Source organism: Ranitomeya variabilis, chromosome 4, assembly GCF_051348905.1.
Source record: "Ranitomeya variabilis isolate aRanVar5 chromosome 4, aRanVar5.hap1, whole genome shotgun sequence".
In the NCBI taxonomy this organism is placed as follows: Eukaryota; Metazoa; Chordata; class Amphibia; order Anura; family Dendrobatidae; genus Ranitomeya; species Ranitomeya variabilis.
The window spans coordinates 271,240,238-271,260,785 of NC_135235.1; the positions used below are offsets into that span (position 1 = coordinate 271,240,238).

Below are 20,548 nucleotides of genomic sequence, written 5' to 3' on the forward strand. Positions count from 1 at the left end.
TCTGTTCTGTATTTTTCAGGAGGGCTGTATATATTAGAGGCTGTTTACCTGTATACATCAGAGGCTGTTGCTGTGCTGGCTGTATATAGAAAAGAGGCTGAGGGGCTGTATAAAGTGTATACACAGCACTATACTATAAACAGGTCCACACTATATACATACAGTATACACAGACACACTGTAATGCAGGATATAGTGTGGACCTGTATATACAGTATGGTACTGTGTAGGACAGGAGCTGCAAGAAAGATACACAGGCAGAGATCATACTGAACCACTTCACCTCTGGATCTTCAGTGATTGAAGATCCAGAGTGAAGTCCTGCCGCTCTCCGCGGTGGAGAATCCTCTTCTTGCGCCAACATCTGCCTCCCTCCTTGAAGGTAGCTGAACTAACTCATCTGATCTTGGTGAATAGGTAGCGCCTAGAAGCTTCTGTTGGGATCGGAGAAGGCTGCCGCGTGCCATAAGCTAAGCATTAGGTACAGGGAGGGTACTAAGGAAGTCTGGCTAGGCTAGCCAGGTCAGTGGATGCTGACGCAGGTCAGGTCCCAGGACTCTGCCACTCTGCGCCAGCCACTGAGATGAAGGACCGTAGCCAGGTCCCTACACTTAAGGAACATTTAACAAAAGAGAAACTAATCATTAGAAATGGTTCACAGCAAAGAGACGTGTATTTTACATGTTTTGAGATATTTATCCTTATATTGGTGGGAGGCCCCCGCTTGGTGGGTGGCCCAGGGCCCGGGCCCCTTGGGCCCACCCCTAAATCCCGGCCTGCTCTGTTTACTTGCCTGTTACCTGTATGGCAGTGTTCCCCAACTTCGGTCCTCAAGAGCCATGTTTTCAGGATTTCCTTAGTATTGCACAGGTGATTGATTGCTTGCCTGTCCATGTGATGCAATTATCACCTGGGCAATACTAAGGAAATCCTGAAAACATGACCTGTTGGTGGCTCTTGAGGACCGGAGTTGGGGAACACTGCTGTATGGGAACTCTTTATTTAGTTATTTTCTTGATGTAAATAATTTTGTTCTAAATATTTCATCTTTATGGTCAATGTGGGCATATTGGTCGGAATATAGGGGTCTCATTCCACTGATTAATAGCGTTAACCTAGATATAATGCCTTCAAAACAATAGGCAAACATAGCAAACCGACTGGCTAATGAAGAATTTGTGATGTTTGAGGCCACACGTCAGTGCAGCCGCCTTGTGCAGACTTATCTTTTTCCATCTGTAATGATGGACTCCAGTAGATAACTCTAGTTCTTCCTCTTTCTTGGGAAATGTTTACAGTCATCACAGTGTATTCTGACTTTATGCCAGAGAATATTTTTCTCTTAGCTCATCTGAATGTCATGGTTAGGTAGCCATCTTTGTCTTCTCATCTCCTAGAACCCTCCTCCTATAACTTTGCAGATAGTTTTATAAGTTCACATTCTGTTTCCTACAAGCTCTGTATCCAGTGGTGTCTTATTCTTTCACTAGATGGTGGCCCGATTCTAAAGCATCGGGTATTCCAGAATATGTATGTAGTTTATTTATGACGTTTTCAGAATAATGCAATTTATACACAGGATTCAGCCAGCCGGCCGCGACCAAATTTCGAAGCGTGTTTCAAATTCCGTGCCAACTCACGGGCGGACTGCGCGTGTCGCTGATTGTTTGCGGCCGGCCGCGAACAATCAGTGAAGCCATGGCCGGCTCCAGGTTTTTTGAGGGCCCCGAGCGAAAGAGTCTCAGTGGGCCCCCCCTCTTTAACACATACCACGATTCATGATGCACAGATACAGCAGAGAAATATAGCACAGCCAAGTAGCATACAGCCCACGTAGTATATTGCCCAGCCACGTAGTATATTGCCCAGCCACGTAGTATATTGCCCAGCCACGTAGTATACAGCACACACGTAGTATACTGCCCATAAAATACTAACAGCACTGATAGAGTAAATAAGATGAATGCTACTGTGTCCTGAGGTCGCTGCATGTCTGCCGTGCACACCGTGCTGCCTGGAGATGCCGCCAGGGGCGGAGCGTTCCCGGACACGTGCTCCACACAGGGGGTCCCGGATAACACGGCCACGCTTCCCCGTGCTGGATGAGAGGAGCGCCCCCTGCCGGCGGCTGCTGGCAGTGGAGGCTCCAGTTAGCACATGTAGTGCTCTTACCGTTACCGGAGCGTGTATTCCTTCGCAGAAGATGGCGGGACTGTGGCCGGTGCTACCGCCGCGGCCAGCGTGATGGCACCCTGGGCCGAGAGGTACATAGAGCACCCGGTCTGCCCCAGGGACACCGTGCAGGGCATCGCTCTCAAGTACGGGGTGACGGTAAGCAGGGGACGGTCCTGGGAGGCTGAAGGCGGTGTGCCAGGCTGGTGGGAGTGTGGAGCCCACCACCTGAGCTGTTTGCGGGCAGGAGACTGGCACTGCCGGGGTCTGCGGGGGAAGACCGGAGGGGAGTATGCGGGCGCCGGGCAGTGACTGCAGGGGAGTAGGGAGGGACTAATCAGACTGTGGCCGTCGCTGATTGGTCGCTTCAGCCATGACAGGCAGCTGGCGCGACCAATCAGCGACTTGGATTCCATGACAGACAGAGGCCTTGACCAATGAATATCCGGGACAGACGGACGTACCCCTTAGACAATTATATATATATATATATATAGATATTTCTCCAGGTAGAACATAATGTAGCCTGGGCCTCATCATTTGTCAGTTATACCTGCCAGCTCTCCCAGAATGTCTGGCTATATATCTGGGTAACTTCATTACCAATGACGAGTTCTGCATTGGGCTCTGTGACAAACGTAGCTCTGCCATTTTGCCAAGTCACTTCTGCTGTACTCTTGTGCTAGCTCGGTATTGAACTCCTGGTAAAATTAAGTTCTGCAACGTAACTGTGTCAGCTCTGTGATGAATGTGTACAAACTCCGCTCTGCTACTTCACTGAGAAAACTCTGCTATACCGCTTTTTCAATGTTGGGTGGCTGCTTGCATATACAGTGATTCTAAGTCCGAGAGAATAGGAAGGACATGCAACATCAATGCAGAGGTATGAAACTACTATCTCTCCTGAACTCTTCATTCACTTTGAAAAAGCAAGTATAATTCATCTATCCCCAAAAGGATGACGGCCCTCTAACTGAGGAATTAGAATACTGCTGCATATTGGAGTCTATTAAGACGTGAGGAGGTTGAGACAGTGTTTGACACACACGCACGCACGCACGCACGCACGCACGCACGCACACACACACACCTTTCTAGTAAGTATATATATATATATACCAGTGCTGGATGCACAATTGTCCTGCTCAGTACTGCTGTATAATAACATCCATGCTGCTGCAGCTTCTGAGGGTGTGAAACGGAGATAGTAGATCAAGAATCTCTCATGTCTGCTTGTGCTGTGTATGGGAGACAACATAGCAGCTAGTCTCCATCCACTAGTTCCAAGACAACTGAGATAGAGCCTTCAGTGGAGGAAGCTGGTAAATAATGCAGGATTCATGTCATATGATGACTAAAAAAACTGTGGTTCCTCATATGCACACCAAACTTATTCCGAACAGTCACCTGAAACTAAAGGCATGCATTATGTTTTATTGCTGCCCTTTGAAGACATTTGGTCTGATAATCTGGCCTTTATTATAACACTTAATTTGTGACTATTCGGCATCCAGTGGAGATTATTCTATAACCTCATCATCCGTTCACTGTCCTGGAACCCTAGGATTTCCTTCCGCAGCCAAGAAAGAAAAGGCACTGCAAGCTGATACCGGCAGAGACCAATACGGGCAGCTCAGTGGATAGCACTGCAGCCTTGGCCAACATCTGCAAGGAGTTTGTATGTTCTCCCCGTGATTGCGTGGGTTTCCTCCGGGCACTCCGGTTTCCTCCCACATTCCAAAGACATACTGATAGGGAATTTAGATTGTGAGCCCCATCAGGGACAGCGATGATAATGTGTGCAAATCTGTAAAGCGCTGCGTAATATGTTAGCGCTATATAAAAATATAGATTATTTATTATTATTTAATAATACAGGTTCCCAGCTACAGAGTGGCCCCAAATCAAAGAGGAACAGATCTTGATCTTCAGCCTTAATCCTGCAACCCCAGGATTGTGTCCCATACCCTATTGTGAATGGTGGATCCTGTGTTATCAGCTGTATATAGAGGTGTTATCAGTCATTGTACAGGAGCAGGAGGTGAGCTGTGACATCACCTAATGTGAATGGTGGATCCTGTGTTATCTACTGTATATAGAGGTGCAGCGCCCCAGGGTCCTGGTTGTTGCAGTAATATCATCCTCCTCTAGGGGGGAGTGATGTTGCGTTTGAAGGCAATAAAGGAGATCTCTTTACCAGGTATCACATTAGGGCACTCTTCACAATTAGGTAAAACTGGTGGCCTGTATAGGAAGTGAGTCAGTTCCTGTCAGGCAGACAGAGAGGAAGGAGGAACATCAAGTAGTTGCTGACAGAGGTGGTCCCTGACAGGGGTGGGATCCTGTCAGAGGCCTAGACCGAAGGCCACGGAGCTGCGCCTGCCCCACAGGCAGCAGCATCCTAAGAAAGAGACACGAACAGAGAACTGTACTGTAGAGGGTGAGAAACGAAGTCATAGCAAAAGGAGAGGAAACCAGAAGGAGTTCTGCCCTGCAAAGGCTGCCTCCTGAGGCGCAGGATCCGGTAGCCGGAACACCGAGGGAGCAACAGTCCTTTATGCCTTGCTCCAGAGACCGGCAGGACAGCTAATTCCAAGTTACTGATCCGCCCTATACCCAGGAGGCACGGTGGCAACATGTGGGGGCCGGGGCGTGCTAGAGTACTTGTAAAATGCCTCAGGCTATCACTCATACGGGTTTGTTCCTATCCATCTGGGGGACAGAGAGAGACATAACATCTAGAACATCTACAACAGTTGTGAGGACCTTACGAGAGGCTCAGCAGTAAGGTACTACAACACCCAGGCGCTAGAGGAAGGCTACTGATTTCCACCTGGATAAGGGAACTCTGGATTTGCCTTCAGACCGGCCAGACTCTGCCTGCCCTGTGATCTGGTGCTCTGGACTGTGGACGCTGAAGCCTTCAGTAAAAAGGTAAAGAGACTGCAACCTTGTGTCCTCGTTCTTCACTGCGCCTCACACCATCCACTATCTACACTCTGGGAAGCCCTGGGGATACACTTCACCTGTGGGAAGGTATACCATCTAGCTGCCATAACATCACCCCAGCGGACCCCTAAGCAGCGTCAGTCACCCTGACCGAATACCACAGGTGGCGTCACGAACATTTCCCCTTTAAAGACCTTAACCCCTTTTACAACGGACCTCCTGAGGGACACGGACCGGGTCAGCCACTGTGACATCCCCCTTGAGAACCGAAGGACCAGGTACCGAGTACCCCTTGCCCTACACGGGGGCGATCCAGAGGTGTTATCAGTCATTGTACAGGAGGAGGAGGAGGTGAGCTGTGACATCACCTATTGTGAATGGTGGATCCTGTGTTATCTACTGTATATAGAGGTGTTATCAGTCATTGTACAGGAGGAGGAGGTGAGCTGTGATATCACCTATTGTGAATGGTGGATCTTGTGTTATCTACTGTATATAGAGGTGTTATCAGTCATTGTACAAGAGGAGGAGGAGGTGAGCTGTGATATCACCTATTGTGAATGGTGGATCTTGTGTTATCTACTGTATATAGAGGTGTTAGCAGTCATTGTACAGGAGGAGGAGGTGAGCTGTGAAGTCACCTATTGTGAATGGTGCATCCTGTGGTATCTACTGTATATAGAGGCGTTAACAGTCATTGTACAGGAGGAGGAGGAGGTGAGCTGTGATATCACCTATTGTGAATGGTGGATCTTGTTATCTACTGTATATAAAGGTGTTATCAGTCATTGTACAGGAGGATGAGGAGGTGAGCTGTGACATCACCTTTTCTAAATGGTGGATCCTATGTTATCTACTGTATATAGAGGTTTTATCAGTCATTGTACAGGAGGAAGAGGTGAGCTGTGATATCACCTTTTGTGAATGTGGATCTTGTGTTATCTACTGTATATAGAGGTGTTATTAGTCATTCTAAGGGAGGAGGTCAGCTGTGATATCACCTGTTGTGAATGGTGGATCCTGTGTTATCTACTGTATATAGAGGTGTTATCAGTCATTGTACAGGGGGAGGAGGTCAGCTGTGATATCACCTATTGTGAATGGTGGATCCTGTGTTATCTACTCTACATATAGCTGTTATCAGTCATTGTACAGGAGGAGGAGGTGAGCTGTGACATCATCTATTGTGAATGGTGGATCCTGTGTTATCAGCTGTATATAGAGGAGTTATCAGCCATTATACAGGAGGAGGAGGTGAGCTGTGACATCACCTATTGTGAATGGTGGATCCTATATCAGCTGTAAATAGAGGAGTTATCAGTCATTGTACAGGAGGAGGAGGTGAGCTGTGACATCACCTATTGTGAATGGTGGATCCTGTGTTATCTACTGTATATAGAGGTGTTATCAGTCATTGTACAGGAGGAGGAGGAGGTGAGCTGTGATATCACCTATTGTGAATGGTGGATCTTGTGTTATATACAGTACATAGAGGTGTTATCAGTCATTGTACAGGAGGAGGAGGTGAGATGTGATATCACCTATTGTGAATGGTGGATCCTGTGTTTTCTACTGTATATAGATGTGTTATCAGTCATTGTACAGGAGGAGGAGATGAGCTGTGACATCACCTTTTGTGAATGGTGGATCCTGTGTCATCTACTGTATATAGAGGCGTTATCAGTCATTGTACAGGAGGAGGAGGTGAGATGTGACATCACCTATTGTGAGTGGTGGATCCTGTGTTATCTACTGTACACAGAGCTGTTATCAGTCATTGTACAGGAGGAGGTGAGCTGTGACATCACCTATTGTGAATGGTGGATCCTGTGTTATCTACTATATATGGAGGTGTTATCAGTCATTGTACAGGAGGAGGAGGAGGTGAGCTGTGACATCACCTATTGTGAATGGTGGATCCTGTGTTATCTACTGTATATAGATGTGTTATCAGTCATTGTACAGGAGGAGGAGGTGAACTGTGACATCACCTATGGTGAATGGTGGATCCTGTGTTATCTACTGTATATAGAGACGTCATAAGTCATCGTACAGGAGAAGGTGAGCTGTAACATCATCTATTGTGAATGGTGGAACCTGTGTTCTCTACATGCAGGTGATGTCATGGTATTCCTGCCAGTGATGATGATGATGATAATGAGATTGCTGGGAAAGTGATCTGTACGGAACTGAAAGTATCAGTCTAAGGCAGTGATGGAGAACCTATGGCACATGTGCCACAGGGGGCACGCGCGCCAGGCCTGCCGCCGCACACACTCCATTCCCTTCCGATGTTCAAATGTATTTGCGTCTTTTAGACGCTTATACATTTATCCCCTTAACCCCCAGAGGTTTTTTCAGTTTTGCGTTTTTGTTTTTCGCTCCCCTCCTTCCCAGAGCCATAACTTTTTTATTTTTCTGTCAAAATGGCCATGTGAGGACTTATTTTTTGCGGGACGACTTGTACTTTTGAACGACTGTTGGTTTTACCATGTCATGTACTAGAAAGTGGGAAAAAAAATTCCAAGTGCGGTTAAATTGTAAAAAAAGTGCAATCCAACACTTGTTTTTTTTTGTTTGGCTTTTTTGCTAGATTCACTAAATGCTAAAACTGACCTGCCTTCATGATTCTCCATGTCATTATGAGTTCATAGACACCAAACATGTCTAGGTTATTTTTAATCTAAGTGGTAAAAAAAAATTCCAAACTTTGCTAAGAAAATAAAAAATTGCGCAATTTTCCGAGACCCGTATAGTCAACATTTTTAGGGATCTCGGGTCTGGTGGGGGCTTATTTTGCGCGCGCCGAGCTGACATTTTTTAATGATACCATTTTGGTGCAGATACGTTCTTTTGATCGCCCGTTATTGCATTTTAATGCAATGTCACGGCGACCAAAAAAACGTAATTCTGGCGTTTTGAATTTTTTTCTAGCTACGCCGTTTAGCAATCAGGTTAATTCTTTTTTTTATTGATCGGGCGATTCTGAACGCGGTGATACCAAATATGTGTAGGTTTTTTTTATTGCTTTATTTTGAATGGGGCAACAGGGGGGTGATTTAAACATTTATAGTTTTTTTCATATTTTTAAAAACATTTTTCTTTTTACTTTTGCCATGTTTCAATAGCCTCCATGGGAGACTAGAAGCTGGAATAGCCTTATCGGTTCTGCTACATAGGAGCAATGCTCAGATCACCTCTATGTAGCTGATTTACATTATTGCTATGAACGGCAACCACAGGGTGGCGCTCATAGCAGTTCGGCATCAACAACCATGGAGATCTCAAGGAGACTTCTGGTTGCTATGCCGATGCGCCGATGACCTCCGATCACGTGACGGAGGTCAGCGGTGCGCACATTTCCGGCCGGAAGCGCTTGTTAAATGCCTCTGTCAGAGTTTGACAGCGGCATTTAACTAGTTAATAGGCGCGGGCGGATCGCAATTCCGCCCGTGTCTAATGTGGGCTCATATCAGCTGTTACTATTCCGTCCAATGGCAGAAAGGGGTTAAACCATGAGTGGGGAACCTCTGGGCCCACTGTGACTTTTCATGTGGCTTGCGGGCAGGTCCCCGGAGTCCGTAATGCTCGGGCGGCAGCTGTATCCTGCCAGCTGCCGGCCCTTTAACCCCATAATGCATGGTACGCAGCGTTCATTACAGAACGCTGCCTGCACGTGAATGATGACATCATCGGGGGTGGGTGGAGTTAGCGCTCCCGTCCTCCTGTCCTGGAAGAGGAGCTCCTGCCAGAGAGCCCAGAGTGATCTCTGTGCCGGCAGCTCTGTGCCAGTATGCTGGTGGTTTCTGTGCTCGCAGCTCTGTGTCTTTCTGCTGGTGATCTGTGCCCCCCAGCTATGTGCCCCCTGTGATCTCTGTGCCCCCTCCTGCTATGTGCCCCAATATGGTCTCTGTGCACCCAACTATATGCCCCCTGTGATCTCTGTGCACCCCAGCTATATGCCCCGTGATCTCTGTGCCCCCAGCTATGTGCCCCCTGTGATCTGTGCCCCCTCCTGCTATGTGCCCCAATATGGTCTATGTGCCCCCAACTATATGCCCCCTGTGATCTCTGTGCCCCCCAGCTATATGCCCCCGTAATCTCTGTGCCTCCCAGGTATATGCCCCATGATCTGTGCCCCCCAGCTATGTGCCTCCATGTGATCTGTGCCCCATGTGATCTCTGTCCCTAGCTATGCGCCCCCATGATCTGTGCCCCCCAGTTATGTGCCCCCATGATCTCTGTGGCTACCAGCTTTGCTTTGTGCCCCCCTGTGATCTCTGTTCCCCCTGTGATCTCTGCCCCCCCAGCTATATGCCCCCTGTGATCTCTGTGGCTACCAGCTATGTGCCCCCCTGTGATCTCTATGCCCCCAGCTATATGCCCCCTGTGATCTCTGTGGCTACCAGCTATGTGCCCCCCTGTTATGTACCCCCCTGTGATCTTTGTGCCACCCCCTGATGATCCCTGTGTCCCCCACAGTGATCTATGTGCCTCCCCGACGATGCTGTCAGCCCCAGGTCCAACGTGCAACGTTCCTGCCAGGGCTGAAGAGGAGTAAAGACAGTGGGGGCGTGCACTGGTAAGAGCTTCAGCAGGAGCTGGACATTAAATGTTTTGAGAGCGGTGGGGTTGGACGCCTCCCGATGAAGTAACACGAAACGTGTGTTGGGGCAATTGGATTCTCACTGGCTTTTTCTGTAAGTTCCCTTCTTATATTGCAATGTTTATTCATGGCTAAACAGCGATGCTTGTTTTTGGCAACATGTACATAATGGTTATTTAACTGTCATAGTGATAAAGCCATGAATAGTGGCACCATTAGCATTTGCTTCCCTGCTTGATTTTTTAAGGTGTGTTTACACCACTGATAGATACCTCATTAAGGGAAATTCAGTTTATTTTTGCACTACTAATAAGCGATTTTTAGAAGGAAACTATACAACAATATGCGTTTTTGCACAATGACTGTGTATTTAATTTTGTGATATACGCATTATTTATCTATCCAATCGATGCGTTCCTTTTAGTGTAGCTGGGCAACCTCTGTATTACATTGTATATTAAATATTTCGTGTGATTCAAATATTTTGGATTATACTCTAGTTCACATATAGTTAACAGTAGCGTAGCTCTGGGTGGACCCCTCAGAACGAGGGACCCTGGGTGACCGCCCCCTCTGCCCCCAGTATCTACGCTGCTGAGGACGAGACTATGCAAAATAAGAGGGCACTTTATGTAACAAAAAATGACAATACAAAATAAAGGAGGACTCTGTATTTAAAGGGAACCTGTCACCTGAATTTGGCGGGACCGGTTTTGGGTCATATGGGCGGGGTTTTCGGGTGTTTGATTCAACCTTTCCTTACCCGCTGGCTGCATGCTGGCCGCAATATTGGATTGAAGTTCATTCTCTGTCCTTCGGAGTACACGCCAGTGCAAGGCAATAGTGTACTGTATAGAAATAGTACTGTATAGAAATATGTATAAATATATATGTGTGCAGCAAACTACGTATAGGTTTATTGTGTGACTAGTAATAATTTAACATCTGTCCTGAAGGCTGCAAGTCTCACCCAGGTGTTAATGTGTATTTTCCTGAGACAGCAAACTTCTGTCTCCAATCTCACCAGGGGGCCTAGCTAGGATCAAGAAAGAGAGGATGCACTTCACACCTTTGGCTCTTTGGAAGAGAGATGTCAATTACAGCCTGACACTATCTATCTGTGGGAAGCTTTACACAAAGGATCTCAGAGAAAATAATATATTCATTGGGGGCGCTGCCGTGGTCCAATCAAAAACAAGCGATTAGAATATCAACTTGAGGGGCTGGTCTAGAAATCTGACCTCCAGGGTGACTCTATAAATTTGGCTTGTATACATTCAAAATTGTTCACACGTGAGGGCAGCCTGGGAAGCTGATGTGATCCAGTCCATCCATATTCACCCCCCTCAGACAGCAGATGCAGACTACAAGTTAGCTATTTCTGTAAGTTTTCTCCTGTTTATTTTATACTGTTTTGCATAGCAGTATGTCTTTTTATTACCATATTTTTATACCTTTTTCTTATTGTAAGCACTGAACCTTTTTGTATTAAAGCATAAAACTTTTAACAGTTGAAACTTGTATGTTCTAAAGAATCCATAGCCTAAGGTGTGTGACCCTTATGAGTGGTAGACAGTATCAGCAATATTTCCGGGACTCATCTCCTGTGTATTCGGTGAGTGGTGGCAGCGTGTATGAGCGGGTGTGTGGTCTGGGTCGGTGTGTAATTTGTGCTCCCATAGGACAGAGGTTGAATGCTGGACTGAGAGAGGGGAGATAGATTACCCTTGCAGGCGCAACCCAATTCACATGCTGAGAGCGGGTACGTGACAAATTGGTAGCAGCACGGAGAGGGATCCGTGACAGATTGTGATTAAAAAAAACCCATAGATATTCCCAAATGAATTGGCTGGTGAGTCCATTGTGCTAAAAAGCATCTAGCTCAATTTTGTGGTTTAGTCCCTTTGGGGAAAGGCTGTCCAACGTAAATATCCATTTGGACTCGATCCTAGACATCTACTTAAGAAAGTTCCCACCCCTCCAATTCATTTTCACAAGTTGTATGCCACAAAAGTGGACACCTAAACAGGATCTGTTGTGTTTCTCTAAACAGTGGCGAGAGGGGATGTCCCTGTGAATATTTTCGAGATGTTCTTTTACTCGTGTAGTTAACCGTCTTTGTGCGGCCTATATATAATTTGTTACAAGGGGTATATGAACCCAGTTGAGTGGCAGGAGATGGAATCCTTATGGAGAACTGTTTTAATCCACTAGAGTCAGTAAAGGTAGTTTGGAGGAGGTATTTGAAAACAACATTGTGAGGAAATATTGGACAAAATGATAGTTGAATTACTACCAAACTATCCGAGGTTTATATATAGGAGAGCCCAAAAAATGGGCAATCTTGTAACCCCCCGCAATTAAATCTGGGGCAATTCGTTGAAAAGTAAGTGACAAATCTAAAAGAATTTTTACCATCCAGTGTGGGTTTCATTCCCTGTGAGAAATGTTCCCGCTGTGTTCGAACTAGAATCAAGAAACTCCTCCCTGCTAGAGATGGGCGGACACCTGAATGTTTGGGTTCGGCCGAACAGTTACAAAAAGTTTGGGTTTGGGTACCATAACAGTACCCGGACCCCATTCACTTGAATGGGGGGTCCGAACATCCAGCGTTTGCCACGCTGTCCCTTGCAAGCTTCACTTCATAACTGCCTTTAGCTCTTCTAATGTTTGCCCTGCATTCCCTGTAGACAGCATTATATTCTTCTTTCGATATAACCCCCTCTTTCCGTTTAATATGCATTTCTTTTTTTCTTTTTAACAAGTGTTAAAGCTATCTGAATGCCCCCTTTACAAAAGAAGAGATTATTTCGATCATAAAACAATCTAAGAGGGCTAGCGCTCCTGGGCCGGATGGATTTCCTAATTATCATTATCAAACTTTTCAGGAGGAGCTAGTTCCTTTCATGTTGAGAATATTTTCGAGGTGGAAGGACGAGGGGTCAATCGCGAAAGTCAACTTGGAGGCTACCATTGTTACTATACCGAAACCCGGTAAAACACCCATAACCCCAGAAAATTTTAGACCTATAGCTCTCTTGAACACCGATATAAAATTTTTTACTAAAATGTTAGCCTCTCGTTTAAATCAGATCATTCCAGATCTGGTCTCACCAGACCAGGTAGGGTTTGTGAGGGGTAGAGAGGCGAAAGATGTAATACGCCGAATGATAGATTTAGTTCGGATTGCGGAGCTGTCTGGCCTCCCCAGTGCATTCCTGTCATTGGACGCAGAGAAGGCCTTTGACAGGGTGCACTGGGGATATGTCCGGGCAGTTCTGGAAAAATTTGGGTTGGGAGGATCAATTCTCGCAGCTATTTTAGCCATATATGCGGCCCCTTCGGCGAGGGTGTGGACGGCGGGTGCTCTATCGGAACCTTTTTCTATAACAAACGGGACGCGACAGGGCTGCCCCCTGTCCCCAATAATCTTTGTCCTATGTATGGAACCACTGGCGGAAAGGATTAGGATCTCGCCTTTAATTTCAGGGGTAGTGGTAGGGAAGGAGGCTCATAAAATAAGTCTTTATGCGGATGATATTATTATCTCTTGTTTGAATATTAAACAGTCCTTATCGACAGTTTTAGAGGAGCTGAAGGAATTCAGTGAGATATCATTTTATAAATTAAACCTGAATAAATCATCAATTCTTCCGGTGGCAATGTCAATAGAGTCCATACAAGATATGAAGAAATTATTTTCATTTCAGTGGTTAAAAGAAGGAATTCCGTACTTAGGGATAATGTTGACAACTACAGATCAGATAATAAAAGTAAACTTTACAAATCTACATACACAAATAAAAATTTTACTAGAAGATATGCATAAAATCACCACTTCTTGGATAGCCCGTATTAATGCTTTCAAAATGATAGCCTTACCAAAGATTTTGTATTATTTCAGGACCCTCCCCCTAAACATACCAAAAAAATATATTCATGATTTACAACTATTAGTTAGTAAATACATATGGGCATATAAGAAACCACGCGTAGCAAGGGCGTCACTATATCTACCTATGGAAGAAGGGGGGATGGGAGTCCCGGATTTAATGGCATATCATAGAGCCTCAATATTAGTGGGTTTAAAAGAATGGTGGCAGATGAATGGAAACCACAGATGGATGCAGATAGAAAAATTTTATTCTAGACGGGGTTCCACGCGTCTGGCACTAGAGACAGAGTTAATTCAAATGGGACCTACCTCCCCCTTATTGCCAACAATGCAGGCGGCAATCCGGTTATGGAGATTGTTAATGCCCTCGCTGTTGGGGATACCATGTGAAACATTGTCAATATATGCCATTGAGCCCCATATTCCTTATTTAAACCTCCAACATTGGCGAGGGGCGGGTATACAAAATTTAGTAGATATAATGGAAATCACTGGAGTTATTCCTTTTGATCAATTAGCCAATAAATATACCGGAATACGAAAATATTTTTATCAGTATTTACAAATTAGGAATTTTCTAAATAAAATTGTAATAGCGAGATATTCTGGCACTACGGGAGAGGGAAAGTTGGGAAAACTCATAGTAACATCAGGTCCAACTATAAAAGGAATATCAGTGTTTTATAGAGCTTTAATTAACCCAGTTGAAGATATTAAACTGCCTTATATGAAAAAATGGGAGCTAGAGTTAGGGGAGGTATTGGAATTAGAACTATGGGGAAATAGCATAAAGGAGGTTAAGAGAGTCATCGTGCATAAATCACGTGGAACAATTAAAGAAGACTCAAATGAGATGGTATCTATGCCCAGAGAGAATTGCAAAATTTAATCCGCAAGCCTCCCATTTATGTTGGCGAGGATGTGGACAAGTAGGCAACCAGAGGCATATCTGGTACTCGTGCCCGAGGCTTCTATCCTTTTGGGGCGGTGTGTTGAAGCTGATTATGGAGATTTCAGGGGTAATGGCACAAATTACACCCTCAATGGCAATTTTACATATTGGTTTGGAAATATTTCCTAAGCAAATTAGAGGGTTGATATCACATATATTGATAGCAGCTCGAATACTGTTGGCTAGAAAATGGAAGGAGACCTTTTCTCCAACCCTAAAAGAGCTGACCGAAAAGCTGAATGTGAATTGTAAATATGAATTAATGTTGTCTCAGTCTCGCACTAGGAGAAAAAAGGTAGCAAAGATTTGGCAAACCTGGATAGCGAGTAAATACCATTTGTCCTAAAACAGTTGTTACAATATATATATATATATATATATATATATATATATATATATATATATATATATATATATATATATATATATATATATATTTATTTTTTGGGGGGATTTTTTTCTTTTTTGTGTTGTTGTAATTATAATTTGTATTGAAATATTTTATGTTTGTGTTGTTATGTGTTAACTTTGAAAATAAAATAAACATTTAAAGGCAAAAGTTTTGTGTTCTTCCATCCTGGTCTATTTAAAATGCTTCCAATTCATCCTTCATTTCGGGATTATTACTGATAGCGCAGTGAGAATTTAATTTAGTCAAATCTCCTATCATTTCTTTAACATTTCTGTCCTTTAGAACCTGCAGCTATTGGACATTTTATACCCTCTTTCTGAGTCCATCAAAATCTGCCTTTCTGAAATCCAATCTTAAAATCGGAGTCCTCGCTCGTCTTCCTCCTCTTGTAATCCAAAATTTGAGGATAGCATGAGCACTGCCTCTTAAATTCACAGCCACCTTTACTTCCTCAACCATTTCCTCGCTGTTGGTAAGAATTAGGTCCAAGATGATAAGTCCTCTTATTCTCTCTTCTACCTTTTGAAAGATAAAGTTGTTAGCGAGAAAAGATAAGAATCTTCTGGACCCATTACTTTTGCCTGAGAGAGATTCCCAACAAATATCTGGATAGTTAAAATCTTCCATGATCACTATGTAATTTTTTTTTTAGAACAGACATCTGATGTAAAAATAGATCGTCCGTATCTTCAGTCAGTCAAGGTGGCCTATAGCAAACATCTACAATAGTGACCTTTCTGTTCTTCTCTCCTTGTATTCAGTTTCTGTAGAGCTATGCAATCAAGTATCTTCCAGCAAGGATACAGTTAGTAACAGGTATGATAAATGAGCAAAAGTAGTCTGGTATCTTCCAGCAGAACAATGATTAATGGCAGCGATGAATGGAAACTGGAACTTGTAGCAAGGAAATGGTTAACCATTTGGTAGCAATTAAGTATTGGTCATCTGGAGAATTGCTTGAAGAATTTTTTTACCTTGATTGCAGAGGTCAAGTGTGAACAACACAGAGAAAAGTTGTGTGAAGTTGGTATCTTGATTGCTTAGTGTTAGATGTAGACAACACTTAGTACATTGGACTGAGTTTGGAAATAACGCTGGCTGTACCATGGATGTCAGGAGCAGCAGGGGAGATAATAGGTACCTGGCTGTATGTAAGTGAATCAGAGGTCTGGCTGAGCAGCACGGGGTTGATGGAGCAGTATAGAAGGATGACACATGGATCAGCGAGGACCAGGACAACAGCGTACACAGAACGGCAGACAAACAAGCAAAGCAGGTGGCACCAAATGAACCTAGACCAAATGTGCAACTACAAATGGGAACAAAAACTATACAGAAATCTGGTATCTTCCAGAAAGAATCACAGGAATGATAGATCACAGGATAATCACAGGAATGACAGATATTACAGGAATGATAGATCACATGCTTATCACAGGAATGATAGATAAGTAAAAGTAGTCTGATATCTCAGCAGAACAATAGTTAATGGCAGCCATGCATGGAAACTCGGAATTGTAGCAAGGAAATGCTTAACTGCAGGAAAGCAACATTGCCACAAATAGTGCCCTGAAAATAAATGCTACCATAGTGCCAATTGTCATAGTAATGGGTCATTTTTTACAGTACAATAAACTCCGTTAAAGCTAAACCCAAACAACAATGCTCGGACGGCAGTATGGGGTGAGTGTGCATGGACAGCACCGATGAGGGGTGAGTGTGAATGGACAGCACCAATGAGGAGTGAGTGTGCTCGGACAGAGGTGTGTGTGTGGTCAGATTGTAGTGAGGGATGAGTGTGCTCGGACGGCGGAGGTGAGTGAGTGCTCGGAAGGCGGTGAAGGGTGAGTGTACTCGGATGGCAGCAGTGAGGATTGAGTGTGCTCGGGTGGCGATGAGTGAGTGTGTTCAGACGGCGGTAAGGGGTGACTGTGCTCGGGTGGCGGTGAGTGTGCTCGGACGGCGGTGTGGCGTGAGTGTGCTTGGACGGCGGTGTGGCGTGACTGTGCTTGAATGGCGGTGTGGTGTTGAGTGTGTAGGAACAGTTGGTGAGTGTGCTTGGATGGCAGTGTGCGGCAAGTGTGTTCGGACGGTGGTGAGGCTTGGATGGCGGTGTTGTGCGAGTGTGCTCGGAAGGCGGTGTGTACTGAGTGTGCTCGGACGGCGGTGAGGCTTGGACGGTGGTGTGGCGCAAGTGTGCTCCGACGGCGGTGTGGGGTGAGGGTGCTCGAACGGCGGTGTGGGACGAGTGTGTTCGGACAGTGGTGAGGCTTGGACAGCAGTGTGGCGCGAGTGTGCTCGGACGGCGGTGAGGTTTGGACAGCAGTGTGAGGCGAGCGTACTCAGACGGTGGTGTGGGGTGAGCGTGCTCGGACGGCGGTGTGGGGCGAGCGTGCTCGGACGGCGGTGTGGGGCGAGCGTGCTCGGACGGCGGTGAGTGTGCTCGGACAATGGTGTGGTGATGGCTCTATATAGAAGTTACAGGATCTGTCAGTATAATAGTAATGTGTGACTACATGTAACATAGCAGCATCCATGTCCTGGGCAGCAGCAGCTCCTCCCTGGCCCGGGCCTCTGTATGAGTATCTCCTCAGTGCTATGGTTACCATGGCGGTTATGAGTATACCCATGTTCCCGGGCTCCGCCCCTCAGCCCTTCCTGTGCTCTGTGTGCGCTATGTTGTCCCCCTGCGGTCACACAGTGTGCTATGCACTATGCAGGTTCCCGGGCTCCGTATCTCCTCCCCCGGCCCCGCTCAGTTGCTGTTGCTCTCCAGCCCGCGGTGATAATAAGATCCCAGGACACAAAATGGCGCACAGCTGTCGGTGGCGGTTCCCAGCTCGGCCTGGGACCGGCCGGAGACTGGGGGCTAAACACAGACTGGCGGCCGTGCTGAGGGAGGATGTCGGTGACACCGGATGCAGGACGGGGGCCCCGTACGGAAGCTCCGGGGGCCCCGGGAGCTGTGGGGGGGTTGGACCAGGCTTTGATGCGGCGCTGCAAGTCTCCGTGGCTATCGGGAGTAACCTGAGACGGTTCCGGGACGTGTCCGGAGGCAGCAGCGGAGAGGTGAGGAGGGAGGCGGCTGACATGTCTGCTGCAGGCGCTGGTGTCATTGTGTGCGGTGCAGAGGGGTGTGTGACTGCGCAGGGGAGCTGCGTACACTGGCGGCATGGAAGCGGCGCAGCACTGGTGGCACCGGCCTCTCCGGGGGGCACATGGGAGAGGCACGGCCACAGCTGAGTGAGGCAGGACTGTGCCACATCAGGGGTCACGGGATGAGCTGGGTACTGACATCAGGGCATGCCTAGGGGGCTTCATGTGTGCCAGGTGCCCTGAGGATCCCACCTGGGATCAGGTGCCTATTGCCATGTCCTGAGGGTCCCACCAGGCAGCATGCACCTGTCGCCGTGCCCTGAGGGTCCCATGTGGGTTCAGGTGCCCATTGCTGTGCTTTGAGGATCCCACTGGGCAGCAGGTGCTCATCGCCTGATGTCCTTCCTGGGATCAGATGCCCGTTGCCGTGCCCTGAGGGTCCTACCTGGGATCAGATGCCCGTTCCCTGAGGGTACCAACTGGGATCAGGTGCCCAATGCAATTTCCTGAGGGTTCCACCTGCGATCAGGTTACCCAATGCCGTTCCCTGATGGTCCCACTTGGGATCAGGTGCTCAATGCCGTTCCCTGAGGGTACCACCTGAGATCGGGTGCTCAGTGATGCCGTGCCTTGAAGGTACCACCTGAGATCGGGTGCCCAATGATGCCATGTCTTGAGGGTCGCAACTTGGATCCGGTGCCCAATAATGCTGTGCCCTGAGGGTTCCAGCTGGGATCAGATGCCTATTGCCGTGCCCTGAGGGTACCACCCCTGATCGGGTGCCCATTGCAGTGCCCTGACGGTTCCAGCTGGGATCAGTTGTCCGATGATGCCGTGTCTTGAGGGTCCCACCTGGGATCAGGTGCCCAATGATGCCGTGCCCTGAGGGTCCCATCAGACAGCAGGTTTCCATTACCCTTCCTTTAGGGTTCCACTAGGCAGCAGGTGCACATTGCTGTATCCTTAGGGCTCCACTAGACAGCAGGTGCCCATTGCCTTACCCTGAGGGTTCCACTAGGCAGCAGGTGCCCATTGCCGTACCCTGAGGTTTCCACTAGGTAACAGGTTCCTATTGTCATACCCTGAGGGTTCCACTAGGCAGCAGGTGCCCATTGCCTTACCCTGAGGTTTCCACTAGGTAACAGGTTCCCATTGTCATACCCTGAGGGTTCCACTAGGCAGCAGGTGCCCATTGCCGTACCCTGAGGTTTCCACTAGGTAACAGGTTCCCATTGTCATACCCTGAGGGTTCCACTAGGCAGCAGGTGCCCATTGCCTTACCCTGAGGTTTCCACTAGGCAGCAGGTGCCCATTGCCGTACCCTGAGGTTTCCACTAGGTAACAGGTTCCCATTGTTGTACCCTGAGGGTTCCACTAGGAAGCAGGTGCCCATTGCCGAATCCTAAGAGTTCCACTAGGCAGCAGGTGCCCATTGCCGTACCCTGAGGTTTCCACTAGGTAACAGGTTCCCATTGTCATACTCTGAGGTTTCCACTAGGAAGCAGGTGCCCATTGCCGAATCCTAAGAGTTCCACTAGGCAGCAGGTGCCCATTGCCATATCCTGAGGGTTCCACTAGGTAGCAGGTGCACATTGCCATACTTTGAGTGTTCCACTAGGCAGCAGGTTCCCATTGCTGTACCCTGAGGTTTCCACTAGGTAGCAGGTGCCCATTGCCATTCCCTGAGGGTTCCACTAGGTAGCAGGTTCCGATTGCCGTACGGTGCCCATTGCCATACCCTGAGGGTTCCACTAGGTTGCAGGTTCCCATTGCCGTACGATGACCATTGCCATATCCTGAGGTTTCCACTAGGTAGCAGGTTCCCATTGCCGTACCCTGAGGTTTTTACTAGGTAGCAGGTGCCCATTGCCGTACGGTGCCCATTGCCATACCCTGAGGGTTCCACTAGGTAGCAGGTTCCCATTGCCATACGGTGCCCATTGCCATACCCTGATGTTTCCACTAGGTAGCAGGTTCTCATTGCTGTACTGTGCCCATTGCCATACCCTGAGGGTTCCACTAGGTAGCAGGTTCCCATTGCCGTACGGTGCCCATTGCCATACCCTGAGGGTTCCACTAGGTAGCAGGTTCCCATTGCCGTACGGTGCCCATTGCCATACCCTGAGGGTTCCACTAGGTAGCAGGTTCCCATTTCCGTACGGTGCCCATTGCCATACCCTGAGGGTTCCACTAGGTAGCAGGTTCCCATTGCCGTACGGTGCCCATTGCCATACCCTGAAGGTTCCACTAGGTAGCAGGTTCCCATTGCTGTACGATGCCCTTTGCCATATCCTGAGGGTTCCACTAGGTAGCAGGTTCCCATTGCCGTACCCTGAGGTTTTTACTAGGTAGCAGGTGCCCATTGCCGTGCCCTATGGGTCAAACCAGGCAGTAGGTGCCCATAGCTGTACCTTGAGGGTTCCACTTGGCAGCAGGTGCCCATTGCTTTGCCATGAGGGTCCCACC

The 20,548-nt window shown here is 47.2% G+C and overlaps 1 protein-coding gene across 1 annotated transcript in view; it reads left to right on the forward strand.

Annotated features, from left to right (window-relative positions):
- Positions 1–17,400: 17,400 nt before the first annotated feature.
- The window catches only part of KMT2A (lysine methyltransferase 2A), a 91,390-nt gene continuing 88,242 nt past the window's right edge, over positions 17,401–20,548 (forward strand). The window contains exon 1 of the mRNA XM_077249930.1: positions 17,401–18,055. Coding sequence (XP_077106045.1) covers positions 17,522–18,055 — 534 coding nt within the window. The 5' untranslated portion in view covers positions 17,401–17,521. The remainder of the gene's footprint in view (positions 18,056–20,548) is intronic.